Source organism: Meles meles, chromosome 1 (genome assembly GCF_922984935.1).
Source record: "Meles meles chromosome 1, mMelMel3.1 paternal haplotype, whole genome shotgun sequence".
In the NCBI taxonomy this organism is placed as follows: Eukaryota; Metazoa; Chordata; class Mammalia; order Carnivora; family Mustelidae; genus Meles; species Meles meles.
In genome coordinates this window covers 92,530,590-92,546,093 of record NC_060066.1, presented here as the reverse complement: position 1 = coordinate 92,546,093, position 15,504 = coordinate 92,530,590, and the positions used below count along the sequence as shown (strand labels likewise).

Sequence of the window (15,504 nt, the reverse complement as noted above, 5' to 3'; positions counted from 1 at the left end):
TTTTCATAATTTTTTTAAGATTTTATTTATTTATTTGACAGAGAGAGAGATCACAAGTAGGCAGAGAGGCAGGCAGAGAGAGAGGAGGAAGCAGGCTCCCCATGGAGCAGAGAGCCCGATGCCGGGCTCGATCCCAGGACCCTGAGATCATGACCTGAGCCAAAGGCAGCGGCTTAATCCATTGAGCCACCCAGGCGCCCCTATATTTTTCATAATTTATAAAATATCTTCACATACAATATATTAATTGATCCTAAATTCGCTTTGTCACAGAGGCAGTTATTATCTACACTTTCCAGACAAATAAATGAGGCTCAAATGACGCAACATGGAGTCTTTGCTCTTTTCATTAGACTACACTGGTAGGTAGCAAGCGATCATTACAACACCTCTGCATCTCAGGAATGGAGGGATGCCACACAATTCTGTGCAAGAACAACATACATTTGACTCCTGGGACCCTGGTATTGCTGTGAGAAGATTACTGATACTTTACAGGTAGCTTCAGATCTGGAGGTTGGAGACACATAGAATTACACTTCAGACTTTAAGGTAACACCTAACTCCCTTCAGGTTACAGAGGAGTACACTGAAGCTCTGAGAAGCCAAATGATCTAGCACAATCATCTGATCAGTTAATGGTAGTGCCACAACCAGGGGCCATCCCTCCTAAGGTTTTGTTTTGTTTTACTCTATAGTTCTACATCCATTTCTATGATTTTTTTTTTTTTACATGCCCAATTCTGATCTTCTTTCTCTTCAGTTTCCCCTGTATCCACCTGGCTAAATACGATATGCATACCGACAAGGCTACAAGACCCTGCAGGACCTGGCATTAGTGACTTCTCCAGCGACTCACCCCCTCTAACAGTCTGGGAACACTCCTGACTCAAAAGGGTGCTCAGCTTGTGTGTGTCGCCCTGAGAGAGCTCTCCTGCTCAGACTATGAGTAAAGGCCATACCTCTGAGAGTAGAAAACAACTGAGGGGACACTGTAGATGTCCATCACTCATGAAAGACCTGAGTGAAGGCACTTGGATGGGAGGGACAAAATGGCCTCTGGAACCTGGAGGCCATGGGCAGGGACCTCCCTTCGCCCAAAGTAAAGATGAGTGAATGCAATTCCAGGTAACTTCTCATGTCAAATCCCTGTGTGCTATCCCTGAAACCTTAGTAAAATCCCCCCGCCACACACACACATACAAAATACTCCAGAAACCACCAGTGAGTTCATACTTGGCAAGGCCATTCAAACTATGTACTAACCAACAGTAGCCAGTTTGGCATCAAGGTGTCAGTATAATTACATAATGAGAGATATCAAAAGGGAAAGAATATTGGGCCAGAGGATTCAGGTCACTAAATCCCAGTGACTCTTTCCCAGCAAAGACTGTCCTTCCATTGCCAACATGAGAGGATATGGGTTAGTAAATGAGCTTCCTCAAGCAACGTTAAATTCCATCAGCAGAGCCACGAACTTTGCGCACTCTGCTCCTTTGCCTGAACTTCATTTCCCATTCCCCAACTTTTGTCCTTTCGACAAACTCTTACTCATCATTCATATTACTGGTTCAAACAACATTTTCTCCATATAACCTATCCTAAAACTTTAAACTCTACTACCTCCTCTTCCAAAACTGTGCTCGTTTAGAACAAGTTCTGCCTTCAGTTGCAACGCCTAGCAATGCAGAAACATAGTAGGTACTTAAGAAATGTTAGTAGAATGAAAAAAAAAAGTTACTTCGTTCTTCCTTTAAACATATTTTTCCAATAGGTAATTCATGAACACTGCCAAAAAAAGTTCAAACTGCACATGAAAAGTTCTGGGAGAAGTAGATCTTTCCTCCATTCCCATCCACTCTCCCCTTGGTTCCAGTTGTGTTTCCTTTCAGGCTGACTACACACATAAGGGTATTTCGGTGCACCCCTGTCATTTTTTAAAAATAAAATTGTAAAATATACATATTACCTATATAACAATAAAATACGATTTCCAAATATATGAATATATTTAGCATAATATAAATAATTACAGTAGTATATTGAGCATAATAACATAATTGTTACATACCTTATATCTAAGTAATACATGTGATATAAATATGTATGTATGCACCGATTTCTGTGCCTTGTTTTTGCTTGTCAGGCTTTTTTTTTAAAGAGCCGTGTAATATTCCACCATTGGGCATACCATAATTTACTTCACTTTGTCTGACTTACGGTTTGCAATTTACAAGTAAATCCATTTTCCCTCTCAAAACTCGGTCCCCAAACACAGCAGTACCACCGCCCTTCAACCCACCGCCTACTGGCTCCCGCATTTTCAAACACCTTTTCATAAGCCCAGGGCGGGGCCCTGCACCGAACGCGACGTCCGCCTTCCCACACGTGCCCCGCACCCCCACCGCAAAGCGGAAAGACGCGGCGCCCATGCGCGTAGCGGCGACGGAACCGAACCTTCCACTTCCCTCCCCTCCCCCAGCGTCTCCCGGCCGCCGCCGTCGCCCGCTCAAACTTGCCGGAACGACCGGCGCCGGCCTCGCCCGGCTCAGGGTGGACGGGGCGCGGCCGGGGCGCGGCCGGCTCGGCGCTGGGCGGAGCTCCGGCGGGGAGGGGCGGGGCTCTGGCTGGGCGGGACTCCGGCCGGCGTGCGGAGCTCCTCCCCTTTCCTCCGGCGGCGCCGGCGGCCGCAGCACATCCGGGTCGGCGCGGAGGCGGGGCGGAGGCGCCGCGGCGGCTGTTATTGTTCGGCTGAGCTCGGTCGGGAGCTGTCTCCATCGGCTCTGCGGGTGTCAGTTTGTCCGGCTTCCTCTCGGCCCCTCACTCCCGGCGGCTGACGGCGACGGCTGCGGCGGGCGGGGCCTGGCGTTTCGAGGCCGAGCGGCGCCGGGGTGAGGGGCGCGGAGGAGGAGGAGGAGCAGTAGCAGGAGGAGGAGCCGTGTGCCCTGGCACCGAGCGGCCGCGGCCATGGCGTACGCCTATCTCTTCAAGTACATCATCATCGGCGACACAGGTGAGGGCCCGGGGTGCGGCCAGGCGGGCGTCGGCGGCTTTCCGGCCCGGGCTGAGCGGCAAACGGCGTCTGGCAGGGGCGCGGGCGCCAACGCCGCCCGGCGCCTCCCTCCGGGCCGCGCCGCTCCATTTCCGCAGTGCTGGAGCTGGTGACGTGGGCACTGCGAGCGGCCGCGGCCTGGCCAGGCCCTGTCCGCGGCCCCCGCCCCGGGCAGCCCTGCAGCTGGGGGCCGCGGCAGCCGTTTGAGACTTAAGATCTAGGAACTGTGTGACAGGAGGGACGGCCCAACCGAGGGCCGTCAGGGTCTGACTTAGATGATTGCACCCCCTCGCCGGGGCCCCTCACCTTGGGCCTTTTCGCAGCCCTCGAGAAAGAAAAAGGCAGGCAGAGGAGAGCAGAAGGTGATGGGAGAAGGGTCTTGCGTTTCCTCATCAGTCACTCCCACCTTTTCCATCCTACACGCATCTGTCAGAAGCTGGGCAAGGTGCTCCTGGTGTGGGACGGCCAGCTGAGAAGGAGAGAAGGGAACCTTTAAAAAAAAGATGGGTTTTGTTTTTTTTTTTAACATCCTCAAATCCCAAGTCAGAATAAGTCCTTCCCCGTCGCTCGGCGGCTGGGGAGTCCTTTTCGAGGTTATTAAAGCGTGAAAGGTCTGTCGATTTTGCCACGTGTAAACTGGGGTTATTTGGTAGTAATGCGAGGCCGTTCAGTGTCCTGGGTGTGTGTTTGCATATGTGTGCCTGTGCGTGTTGGAGGCACTGTGATTTCTTGGATGTATCAGAGTCAGGGTCGCAACTGCCCATTTTCAGGTGACCTCATGTACTTTTGAAGCAGAAAGAAATTGAGCTGTTTTTGCTTGAAGTAACATCTGAGTGTGTTTCACCGATAAGTAAACAAACTTGTGAAATATACTTAATACCTGTGATTTTGGCATTATTTTGAATCTAATAATAAAACTAAGGCTTGTTCAGGTGTTACAACTATTTATATACCAGAGTCTGATTTCAGTGAGGACTCTTGCACAACTTTGGGCCCTTTGCACAACTTTGGAAACGTAAGCAGCAGCTTGTGGTTGCACTAGTGATGTAACAAATTCAATAAGTAACACAAGAAGCATGTTGATTTGCAGCCTAAAAAACTTGCTGTCCCAAACCTGTCTTTTTAGCAAGGTTTTTTTGATGTGTGTCTGTACAGAGTCTGAATGATTTTTCTATGTAATGTCTTGGGTAGAGGAATGTTTTGCAAATGTTTAGTAGCAAATTTTTATACTTTTTACAAAAAGCTGCGGCATGTTTTGAAGGAGAAGGAATTGGGTCGAAAGCTTGTTGGAAAATTTTTATTTAGGCTGTAAACCTGAGCTGGAGAGGAAATTTATGTTAATTATGATATGAATGTGTTTGAGAAGTAAAAAGAGGAGTGAATATAGACATATAGAAGTGGTGAAGGTGCAAATTACCCTTTGCAGGTTGCATTCTTTCAGCTTACTAATTGAGCATCTACTGTGGGTAGAGTAGTGGAGCTACAAATAGTAGCAAGCTGGTGCTGGTGCTTTTGGAACTTGCCCTCATTCAAAAACAACCCCAGGCAGTTTAAAGGGAACACTCTCCCCACTCCAGCCAACCGAGTTTTACTGTCAGATTAGTCTTCCTGAAACCTGGCTGTTAGGAGACTTCCTTTGCTCACATTCTTTAGTTTGACCTTCCAGGAACTCCAGTATTTTAGCCTCTGTTTTCTTTCGTAGCCTTCTTTCCCACTACTCCCTGCCTTCTTGCAGTGAGGCCTGGTGACCGATTTCTGTGCTTTTTCCTGGTTCCTGCTGTTCCCTCTGCCTCAAGTGCCTTCTCAGTGGAAAGTCTACCAGTCCTTCAAAGTCTAACCCAGGTCTTCCATAATGCTCTCAGAGTCAGCATATATTAAGCTCTTTTGATGTGTTAGGCTTTTTCTGGTATCCTGACTGGCAGTGACTACTACTCCTTTATCTGGGTGCATCACACTTTGTATTTTTCTGCTATTAATGCCAGACTGTTTTATAGGTACTTGTGTAGGCATCTGTATTTGATTATGTGCCTCTGGAGGGCAGAAAAGCTGTTTAGCATAGCTTTGTATTTGAGGAAGAGCCTAGTAGAAGGCCTTGTACATTTAGTTAAATTAATGAAAGAATAGCCAAACAAGACACTATGTTCATGTTAATATACATTAATAACTTGACTGTAGGATGTTTTTAGCCTGCTTTTGCCACTCTTTTTTTTAAGATTTTATTTATTTGACAGAGAGAGAGACAGAAAGGGAACACAAGCAGGAGGAGTGGGAGAGGAAGAAGCAGGCTTCCCGCCGAGCAGGGAGCCCAATGTGGGCCTCTATCCCAGGACGCTGGGATCATGACCTGAGCTGACGACGCTGACGGCAGATGCTTAACGACTGAGCCACCCAGGCGCCCTAGATTCTGCCACTTTTTTAACTGACTTTGGCCAAAATCATTTACCATGTCTCCTTAATTCAAAATATATGCACAGTTGTAAGTTACACTTAATGTGGCCCTCCCCACAAAAAGATATTAAATCAGTAGTGTGATATCCATCCTGATATCTTCAAAATTCATAGTATGAAAATATGTATCTTAGAATGAAGGAAATTGCTACTTTTCCCGTTTCCCACTTTCCCTAGTTTATAATAAGTTTTCATTTTTAACTTTTACTTTTCTCTCAATAATGAGATAAAATGGAGACAAATGTGAAAGTACCATACACACCTTTTTTTTTTGGAGTTTCCACTTCACAGAAGAGATTTTTTAAAACTTTTTCCATGATCATGATGATACCGTTGAAATGCTTGTTTTCTTAACTCTGGAGCCAAATGCAGTTGAAATGTAGCTTTAATATTTTTCATTGGTAGTGTCTTGTTCCTGAAAAATCATTTAGTTAAATGTGTCATTTAAATCTAGATATAGATGGAAATTGGTTTTTAACTAGCCTGGCCTAATAGCATAACCAGATTATTATCAAATAGGGAAAGAGAAAAATGATAATAAACCAAAATAGTTGCTCCTAAAATTCTAGCAACTGCCTACCATTTTAACCTGATCACTAACCGTCCTTGCCCTTTTTGCCACTCAGGTAGGCAAACAGATGCTCAAACCCAGTTGTATTCTATCTGAAGTGACCTTCTTGCCTTGCCCCCCACCCAAAAAAGATGAAAAGAAAGGTTAGGTCAAAACTTTTTCAACTGACCAACTCTTGCTTATCCATTCTTTTAAGATTGTTAACAAACCCCACTACTCCCTATTGCATCATTCTCATCCCCTCCACTCTTCCTTCATTCTTTGTTCCTCCTTCTCCCTACTTGCACATGCTTTTTTTCTTATTTTTCTTAAAATCTTTTGAGGACAAGTGCTATGTAAGAAATAAATAATAATAAAATAATAAAAAATAATAGCTAAGTAGCTGGGCCCTTGGGAGATGTGCTGCAAGACTTTATTTGGAAGGTGATAGTTGAGCTGAAATTAGAAGGATGCACAGGGATTTGCCAGGTGGGCATGGGGGAAATGTCTGGTAGGTAGTTGGAAGTACATGTTTGCTGCTTGATCAATCTCACATATACTTCTTACTGGTGATTTTAGAAAATTAAAAATAGAGCCATAGTGTAAGCCATTTTATTGAAGACTGGGAAAGAGAGGGAAAGAGTGAGGAGTGAAGAGCTGACTGCAAGATCAGGTTGGCAGGAATATGAGGGGCTGGAGTGTGTGTGTTTGTGAAGATGGGGAGACTTGGAGTTGAAAGGTCAAAAACATGCTACATAGAGGTGAAATCCTAGAGGACTTGGGGAACGATGGCATTAGGTTTTGTAGAGCTTTAGAGCTGTGACAGAAGGAAGACCTATCCGGTGGGAGACTCAAACTTGAGTTTCTTTAGATTCTTATGAGTCACCTAGAGTGGTTTTTCTTTTTTTAAAATAAAGATTCAGTGGTCCAAACCCCAGAGATTTTGATCCACTAGGTCTAAAGTGGAGCTCCTTGTCACAAAACCCGAGGCCAGAAGCACCAACCATTTTATTTCATTATGTGAACAAGTTTGTTAGATTATCTTCAGAAAACAAACAGGGGAAAAACAAACTAAGAAATTTGAAGGTAGAAGAATGCCGCTTATTTTATGATGAAATATAGTATGCATATAAAAAGCATATGTGTGTGTATATTGTATATGTACAGTTTAATAGTTTTAAAGAACAGTAATGAATTATTATACACCCATGCTAAAGAAACACCGATCCTCATCACCTTCGTCTTCCTTTCCCAGGCTTCCACCAACTTGAATTCCGTATTAATCCTTCCATTGCTTTTCTTCATAGTTGTGGAACTTTTTCATCTCTATATTGTTTTATTTTGTCTGTTTTTATATGTGTTAGTTTTATTCAGTGAGAGAGCTGAAAACACGTCTGAAACATAACCTTTTAACATCATCTAGAATTTAGACAGTTTATTCTTTTTCTATTTTTAAAGATTGTATTTATTTATTTATATATTTATTAGAGAGAGAGAGAGAATGAATATCTCACGCTCAGTCCCAGGACCCTGAGATCATGACCTGAGCCAAAATCAAGAGTCAAGACGCTTAACCAGCTGTGTCACCCAGGTGCCCTTAGACAGTTATTCTGGTCTACTTAAATTGTTGCTTTCAAGATTTTTGAGTATCCCTTTCCTTTTTTCTTTCTCTCCTAACCAGTTTGTTTGCTGCTTGCTTCCCCTAACATTTATATTGCTACTGGAACTTCCGTTGAATCCTAGCGGTCATGGTCCTGTTGTTCTCGTCCTTTTTCCTTTCATCTCTCCTGGTGATCCTGCCTCCTCCTTAACTCAAATAATGCCCCTCTCTTCTTCCTCAGTGCTCTTGTCCCTTTTGTTCTCATTCTGTTCCTGCTCCACCATGAAATGAATTTTCTCTTCTCTCTGATCCTTCTCCCCCACTCTATCTGGACAGCTCACTGCCTAATTTTTCCAGCTCAGCTGTTTTTCCCTGTCATTCTGGCCCAGCTGTGCTTGCTCCATTTTGTTATTCTTTGCTTATCCTGAACTGCTAGGCTGTGTCCTTTGCTACAAAAGATGCTGCCGAATACTGACCTACCTTGTCCTCTTTTCTAACTTTGCTTTCTATGTGAAAATTTCCCATTTGGTTCATCAACCTCATTTCTTTGCAAGTTTTAGAAAACATTCTAGCTGCTTTTCTTCACTTGAAAATAAGAGACACCTGGCAAAAAGATACTAGATTCCCTTTGCTATCATTCAAGTGTAGTCACCTCCCTTTTAATTCCTACCAAACTTCTCAGTGCAAACAGCTTGGGTCTTATCCTGGAGATGCTGTTTAAGAAGACCTGCAGTGAGTCCTGGACATCTATATTTCTTAAAAGCACTATTATTTACTTATTTACTTATTTTTAAAGATTTTATTTATTAGAGCACAAGCAGGAGGAGAGGCAGAGGGAGAGGGAGAAGCAGGCTTCCCACTGAGCAGGGAACCCGATACCTGGCTCTGTCCTAGGACCCTGGGATCATGAACTAAGGCAGATGCTTAACAGACTGAGCCACCCAGCGCCCTTAAAAGCACTATTTTTTTAGTGGTAGTATTGTGGCATTCCTCTGCAGGTCTGTCATGGGCCTTTTGTGTATACTTTTCTAGAATTTATCTTTTTTTCCCCTCTGTTGTCAGATTTTCTGCTTTCTGAAATTTTAAGTTAATCCCTAAAGTATATCCAGGCTGAATTTATGTGGAACTCTTCATCACATGAATTTTTGGTACCGCCTGTGTAGTAGATTCTTAGGAACCATTCTTCACATTTTTTATAGTTTGTATACAATATCAAAAGGTTTTCATTTTTTATTGCTTCAAAAGATATGTGAGGTTACCATTTTATAGATAAACTGAGCGTCATTTGGGGCGTTACTTATGTTTTTTAAGTTTTTACTCTTCACAGCTATGATGTAGCTCTCTAAATTTCTCCTAGTTTGCTCTTCAGAATGTACCTATTTTTCAGGTGCAGCCAACAGTTAGTGTGTGTCTGGTCAAATCTGAGGGAGAAAGGAAGGAAATGAGTATTGATGGATGCGTGCCGCAGTGAAGCTCTTGGAGCAGGGAGAGCCTGGCGCAGAGTTTGTGTTCAGAACATGGGAATATGTGCTAGGTAGCTTCCACTGGGTGGGCTACATGCATTGGCCAGTTTGTTTCTTTTTGTTTCAAAAAGGATTTAAGGACATTTATATAAAATTTTGTGATCGTTTTATCAATTCAAATGGGGAAAGAAGGTACATTAGTTTTGTGTTGCTGCCATAATAAACTCTAAAGCAGCTAAGAGAAGCTGTACTCTAAAGCAGCTAAGAGAACACAAATTTAATATCTTACAGTGCAAAAGAAAGTTCTATATAAGTTGGTAGTACATAACAGCACATGTTGGAAGTCTGCCATGTTTCTTAGTGGGCTAATATCAAGGTTTCAGCGGGACCAGGTTCCCTTTTTGAGGGATTCAGGTTGCTTTTTCAGGTACTTGGTAGAATATACTTTCTTGCAACTGTGCGGCTAAGCTCTCCATTTTCTTGCTGTCATCTCAGGGCTGCTCTCAGCTTCTAGAGCCCACCAGATATCCAATTCCTTGTCCTCTGGTTTCCTTCCTCCATTTTCAAGGACAGCAGCAGCCAGCGAAGTCCTCTTCCTGGGTCATCCCATCTCCCTGACCGAAGTTGGGAAATGTTCTCTGCGTGTAAAGACTTGTGTGATTAAATTGGACTTATCTGGATAATCTAGGATAATCTCATCTCAAAGTCTGTAATTTTAATCACATCTGCAAAGTGCCTTTTGCCCTGTAGAGTAACGTAGTCACAGGTTCTAAGGAATAGGGTATAATTTCTTGAGTGGCATCATTCTGCCTACCACTGAGGGTAAAGGAGAACAGTAAGTTGAAGTAAGAAGCAGCATTAATACTTGACTTTTTGTGTGCACCTTTTTGAAGTGGGTACTGTATTAAGTTATGCAAAGAGAGAACCCTGCTCATTTACTTTAATTATAGTATGCATTATTTTTTTAAAAGCATGTATGCGTATACTTAATTATTCCTGATCAGGGGTCTTGAAAGGCATTTTTCCTCTGATTTCCTCTTTAAAAGACTACAGTGTGGTGTAGTGAAGAATGTAAATATGCAGCCTGTATATTTATATATTTATAGGGCCTTTTCTACTGGTACAGGTCATTGAATCTGAACAGTAATATCCATGATGAAGGCTCCATTTTACAGGTGAGGAAAGAGAAGCTGTCACAGCCCAGAGCTAGTAACTAACTAAACTAGAATTTGGAATTTGAACCCAGGTCTTTCTGACTCCAAAGTCCATGCTCTCCCGTATCATAGATATTTCTGGAATCCCACATATTCCATTCAGATCTCTTTTGTTGGCTTACCAACAACTGCTTGGTTTGTTGAGTTGTGGGAGTACATAGTTCCTCAGTCCCCTTTACTAAAACAGATACCACATCCACTTATACAAAATGGGGATAAAGGATTAAAATAACAGTGAAGTCTTCTATAAAACAAGAATAAAGTCCTTTCTCTGCTCCTTACCAGCTTTATGAGCTTGGGCAGCATCTTTCATCTGCCTTGGTATCCTCATCTATAAAATGGAATGCATAAATGAGATAAGTAATAGTGACTTGAATGAGAAATGGTTACTATTTCATCTTAACTTTATGTGCTGCTTCTTGAAATGTTACCATAATTTCCTGATGTCCATTGAAAGAGTAACACAAACTTGACCAGTGCTGTATAGGTTTGAGTAATGCTTTTCATAGCAAAAATAGTTTCTTTTGTCCCCTGTGAATCCTAACATGTTGATCTCCCCCCCCCACCATCCCTGCTTAGCTTGCTGGTTGGTGGCTAGCTGATACTTTGAGACATCTATCTTTGATCTAATTGTTTCTTTCCAACTATATTGTGTTTTCTTGCACTTACTCTATTTTTCCTGTATTTGTTTGCATGTAGCAGAAACTTTTTATGGAAGGCTCTTTATCTTATCAACATTGTTTTAACAGGATCCAAAATTGTTCAAGATGCATTCTATTCCAGGTGTATTTATATGTATTTAGCACCTTTGCTTAATTAAGTCTACATGGTCATTCAGGTCCACTCATGATTCAGAAGGACTGTCTGTAGGGTTTTGTTCTAGAAGGACCTGCTTGATAATAAAGAACAGAAACCTACTCCTACTAATCTACAAGCTCCGGAAAAGAAGTTTTGATAATGATTTAAAGAGTGCCCATAGGAAACTAAGAAAAATTGTAAACAAGTGTTAGGGAATTGGTTACTCTGAAATGTTTTCCTCTCATGGCTTCTCTTTCAACCCTTGAGATAATTAAGGATATGTGTTTTTTGGTTTTTTGTTTTTGTTTACAAAGATTTTATTTATTTTAGAGAGAGAGCGTGTGCATGCATGCATGCATTTGCATGCGGGGGAGAGGGGGAGAGAATGAAGGAGAAGCCGACTCCCTGCTGAGCAGGAAACCAGAACGTGTGGTGCTCTATTCCAGGGTCCTGGGATCATGACCTGAGCTGAAGGCAGATGCTTAACTGACAGAGCCACCCAGGTGCTTCATGTGTTTTTTTGTTTTGGGTTTTGTTTTTTGTTTTTGTTTTTGTTTTTTTTTAAGATTTTATTTTAAATAATCTTTATACCCAATGTGGGGCTCAAACTCACAACCCTGAGATCAGAAGTTATGTACTCTACCGACTGGACCTGCTAGGCACCCCTTGTGTTTTTTGTTTTAAACATTTTTTTTTTCCTTTTGAACAATGTTTTTATTATTGATTTCTGACTTTATTCACATAGGTAAGAGCATGTAGACTATGTTGATTATTTAGTTTTTTAAGCTAATTTTGTAGCCAGTTACTTGGTCAGCGAGTGTACATATTCTGTATGTGCTTGAAAAGTGTACTGTTGGTTCAGGGTTGGTTCAGGTTTCCATAAATGTTCGTGAGATGAGACTTAACTATCTGTATATTCTTGATAGCCTCTTGAGTTTTGGGGTAAGATGTTAGCATCTATTATGACATGGTTTTGTTTTGTTTTTAGTTTTGTCGGAGTGGTTTTTTCCCTCCAGTAAATTTGATGGCTGATTTGTAAGGTATTTATGGGGCTCAGGTCTTCACAGCTCACTGAAGAGTTACTCTTTGTCATTAAGTTACTCTCCACTTTTTACATACTGTGGAGTTGGGTTTTTTTACATATTTTTTTTGGTAGTGCAGTTTGGGTACTGAAGTGTTTGATATTAGTTTTGAATCTTATTTTTTGGTTTATATTTGCCTAGTATATATTTTTTCATCCTTTTCTTTATTCTTTGGAAAAGAAAGAAGGGTTTATTTTGTTGTGCTTTGTTTAGGAAACAAATATTACAGATACAGTTGAAGCCCTTTGTATACTCTTAACTATCCTTTTTGCTAGAGGTAACTACTCTCCTGAATTTGGTGTTTATTATTTCTATGAAAGTTTCCAAATGATTACTACACATGTTTATGTGTATTTGTAAACAGTGTACAATTGTTTATATATATTTTCAACTTTATATTAATGAAATTTTACTGTACATGCTCTCAAACTTTTTTGTTCAACATTATTTTGGGAGATTTATTGGTATTAATATATTTTGTTCTATTTTATTGGTATTAATTGCTAGGTTAGTTTAATTTTAACTACATTCTGTTGGTTTAATTTTTAATTATATCCTATTGTTTGACTATACCACAATTTTCCCACTCTTTTCTCCTAAGGAGATTTTAGGCTGGGTTGTCTTTCATGTTATAAAAGACAGTATGGGGCACCTGGGTGGCTCAGTCGGTTAAGCAGCCATCTTCGGCTCAGGTCATGATACCAGGGTTCTGGGATGGAGCCCTGCATCTGCTTCCTGCTCAGTGGGGAGCCTGCTTCTCCCTCTGCTATTCCACCCACTTGTGTTCTCTCTCTGCCAAATAAATAAAATTTAAAAAAAGAAAAAAGAAAAAACAGTATACTATGTGGATTTTTGTGTGTGTGCCTCCTTGAACATATATGCTGAGTTCTGGAGCCACACCTTGAAGTGGAATTGTGGGTGCGAGGTGTGCACATATGCTTTGTCCGTGAATCTGTGAATCTAAATCATTCTTTAATCAGTTAAATCTCACTCTTGTTCTTTTAGCCCTACTGTCATCTTTTTTTTTTTTAAGATTTTATTTATTTATTTATTTGACAGAGAGAGAGAGAGAGATATCACAAGTAGGCAGAGAGGCAGGCAGAGAGAGAGGAGGAAGCAGGCTCCCTGCTGAGCAGAGAGCCCGATGTGGGGCTCAATCCCAGGACCCTGGGATCATGACCTGAGCTGAAGGCAGAGGCTTTAACCCACTGCACCACCCAGGCGCCCCTCATCTTTTTTTTTTTTTAAAGCTTGTGTTTTTTTATAAAGCCCATTGCTGTATTATTAAAAGATTCAGTCTGAGAGGCTTTTACTAGGAGAATTTAATCATTGATGTATGTATGTATGTATTTTTAAGTCGAGCCCATCACAGGGCTTGAACTCAGGACCCTAAGATCGAGAGCTGAACTGAGATCAGGAGTTGGACACTTAACCTTCTGAGCCACCCAGGCACCCCAATCTTTGATGAATTTGAATTAATTTATACTATCAGGTCCCACCCTTGTTTAGTCACATGGGCAGGGTTCAAGACATAGATCCTAAGCATGCCCATTTGCCATGATCTTTTGGATAAGGCAGGCACTATGTCCTGTTATGTCCTAACTATGTCCTACATAGGAAGCAATATGGTGATCAGATTTCCCAAGCATGTATAATTTCACCTATTATATTCCTATATATATATATATAATGTCACCTATATATTCCTTTTAGGACAACGTAGAAAGAGTCTAATGGAAAGAGGATACCTGTCACTAATTCCTATTTGTGCAAATGAACAATTAACTAAAATTCCTGAGTTTCCTGTTTGTGAAATGAATAACTGCCAGGTGCACCCTGTAGGCATGTTCACCAATGCTGTGGGGTTTTGTTTTTTGTGTGTTTTTTTTTTCAAACTTTATAGCTGTCTTTGAAATTCAAATGTCAGTAATTTGTTTCCCTTCATTTTTTTTACAGTCGATATGTCAGTGTAAGTGGTCAGTGTAAGTGGTGTATTAACGCTTGTTCTGTGGCCCCCAGTGTTGTTAATGTCAATGAATGATTCCTTTAGCATTTGTCCCCCTTAGCAATAATTACTATGCATCTAGGAGGGAAATCCAGTTGACTCTTGAATAATGTGGAGACTAGGGGCACCAACCCCCACACAGTCAAATCCACATATGACTTTGACTCCTCAAAATGTACTAATTTGTACTGTTGGTCAGAAGTCTTACCAATAATATAAACTGCCAATTCACAAATATTTTTTATGTTGTATGTATGATATGCTGTATTCTTTTTTTTTTTTTTAAGATTTTATTTATTTATTTATTTGTCAGAGAGAGAGAGAGAGAGAGAGAGAGAGAGCGCGCGCGTGCGCAGCAGGCAGAGTGGCAGGCAGAGGCAGAGAGAGAAGCGGGCTCCCTGCCGAGCAAGGAGCCCAATATGGGACTTGATCCCGGGAACCTGGGATCATGACCTGGACTGAAAGCAGCGGCTTAACTGACTGAGTCACCAAGGTGTCCCTATATACTGTATTCCTATGATAAAGTAAGCTAAAGATAAAATGTTATTAAGAAAACCATAGGAAAGAGAAAATACATTTACAGTACTCTATTGAAAAAAATCCACATACAAGTGGACTTACGCAGTTCAAACCCATGTTGTCCAAAGGTAGACTGTAATATGTTATTCTAAGTCCTCTCTGGTTATTTTAGCCTAGACAGCACTCTTGAAAATTTTCCCAAGAGCCTAGTATTTGTAATTACAGTATCTTGATTAGTTCAGGGGCTCCTCTGCTTCTTTCCTTGGTGAAGTTCAAACGTCTTCAGCTTCAGTTTTCTCATCTAGAAAAAGACAGCAGGAATGCCTGACTTGTATCTACCCTACAGAATTTTTGTTATTTGAAGTAAAAAAATGTGTGCAGGTGCCTTGTAAGCTGCAAAGTGCTTTATTAATAGTAATATCTTAGAGATAATTTTTCTAATCGGTTGAGCATCCTAAAATTAAGTTAGTGGGGGAGGTCTTGTCTATAGAAAAAGTGATTCATTGTGCTGACTTCAAACTGTAATTACTTGAGTTGGAGGAACTACGATCACGTGTTAATATGCAAAATGGCGATTCTTTGATCCTGAAATTATCTTTGGACGCCATAAAGGAAAGTCATTTCCTATCTCAGGTATCCTCACAGGCCTCTTGAGATTGAGAATAAAATCAAGTAGGAGGTGCTCTTTTTCAGTAGTCTTCAGGAAAGGGATGTTAAGATTAATAGTTGTTTCCTCAATTTCTTACATACCCACTCTTGGTACCTTGAGATAC

The 15,504-nt window shown here is 41.4% G+C and overlaps 1 protein-coding gene across 1 annotated transcript in view; it reads left to right on the top strand.

The window, feature by feature from the left end:
- The first annotated feature begins 2,681 nt into the window (after positions 1–2,681).
- RAB2A (RAB2A, member RAS oncogene family) overlaps positions 2,682–15,504 on the top strand; it is an 89,950-nt gene continuing 77,127 nt past the window's right edge. The window contains exon 1 of the mRNA XM_046014817.1: positions 2,682–3,013. Coding sequence (XP_045870773.1) covers positions 2,968–3,013 — 46 coding nt within the window. The 5' untranslated portion in view covers positions 2,682–2,967. The remainder of the gene's footprint in view (positions 3,014–15,504) is intronic.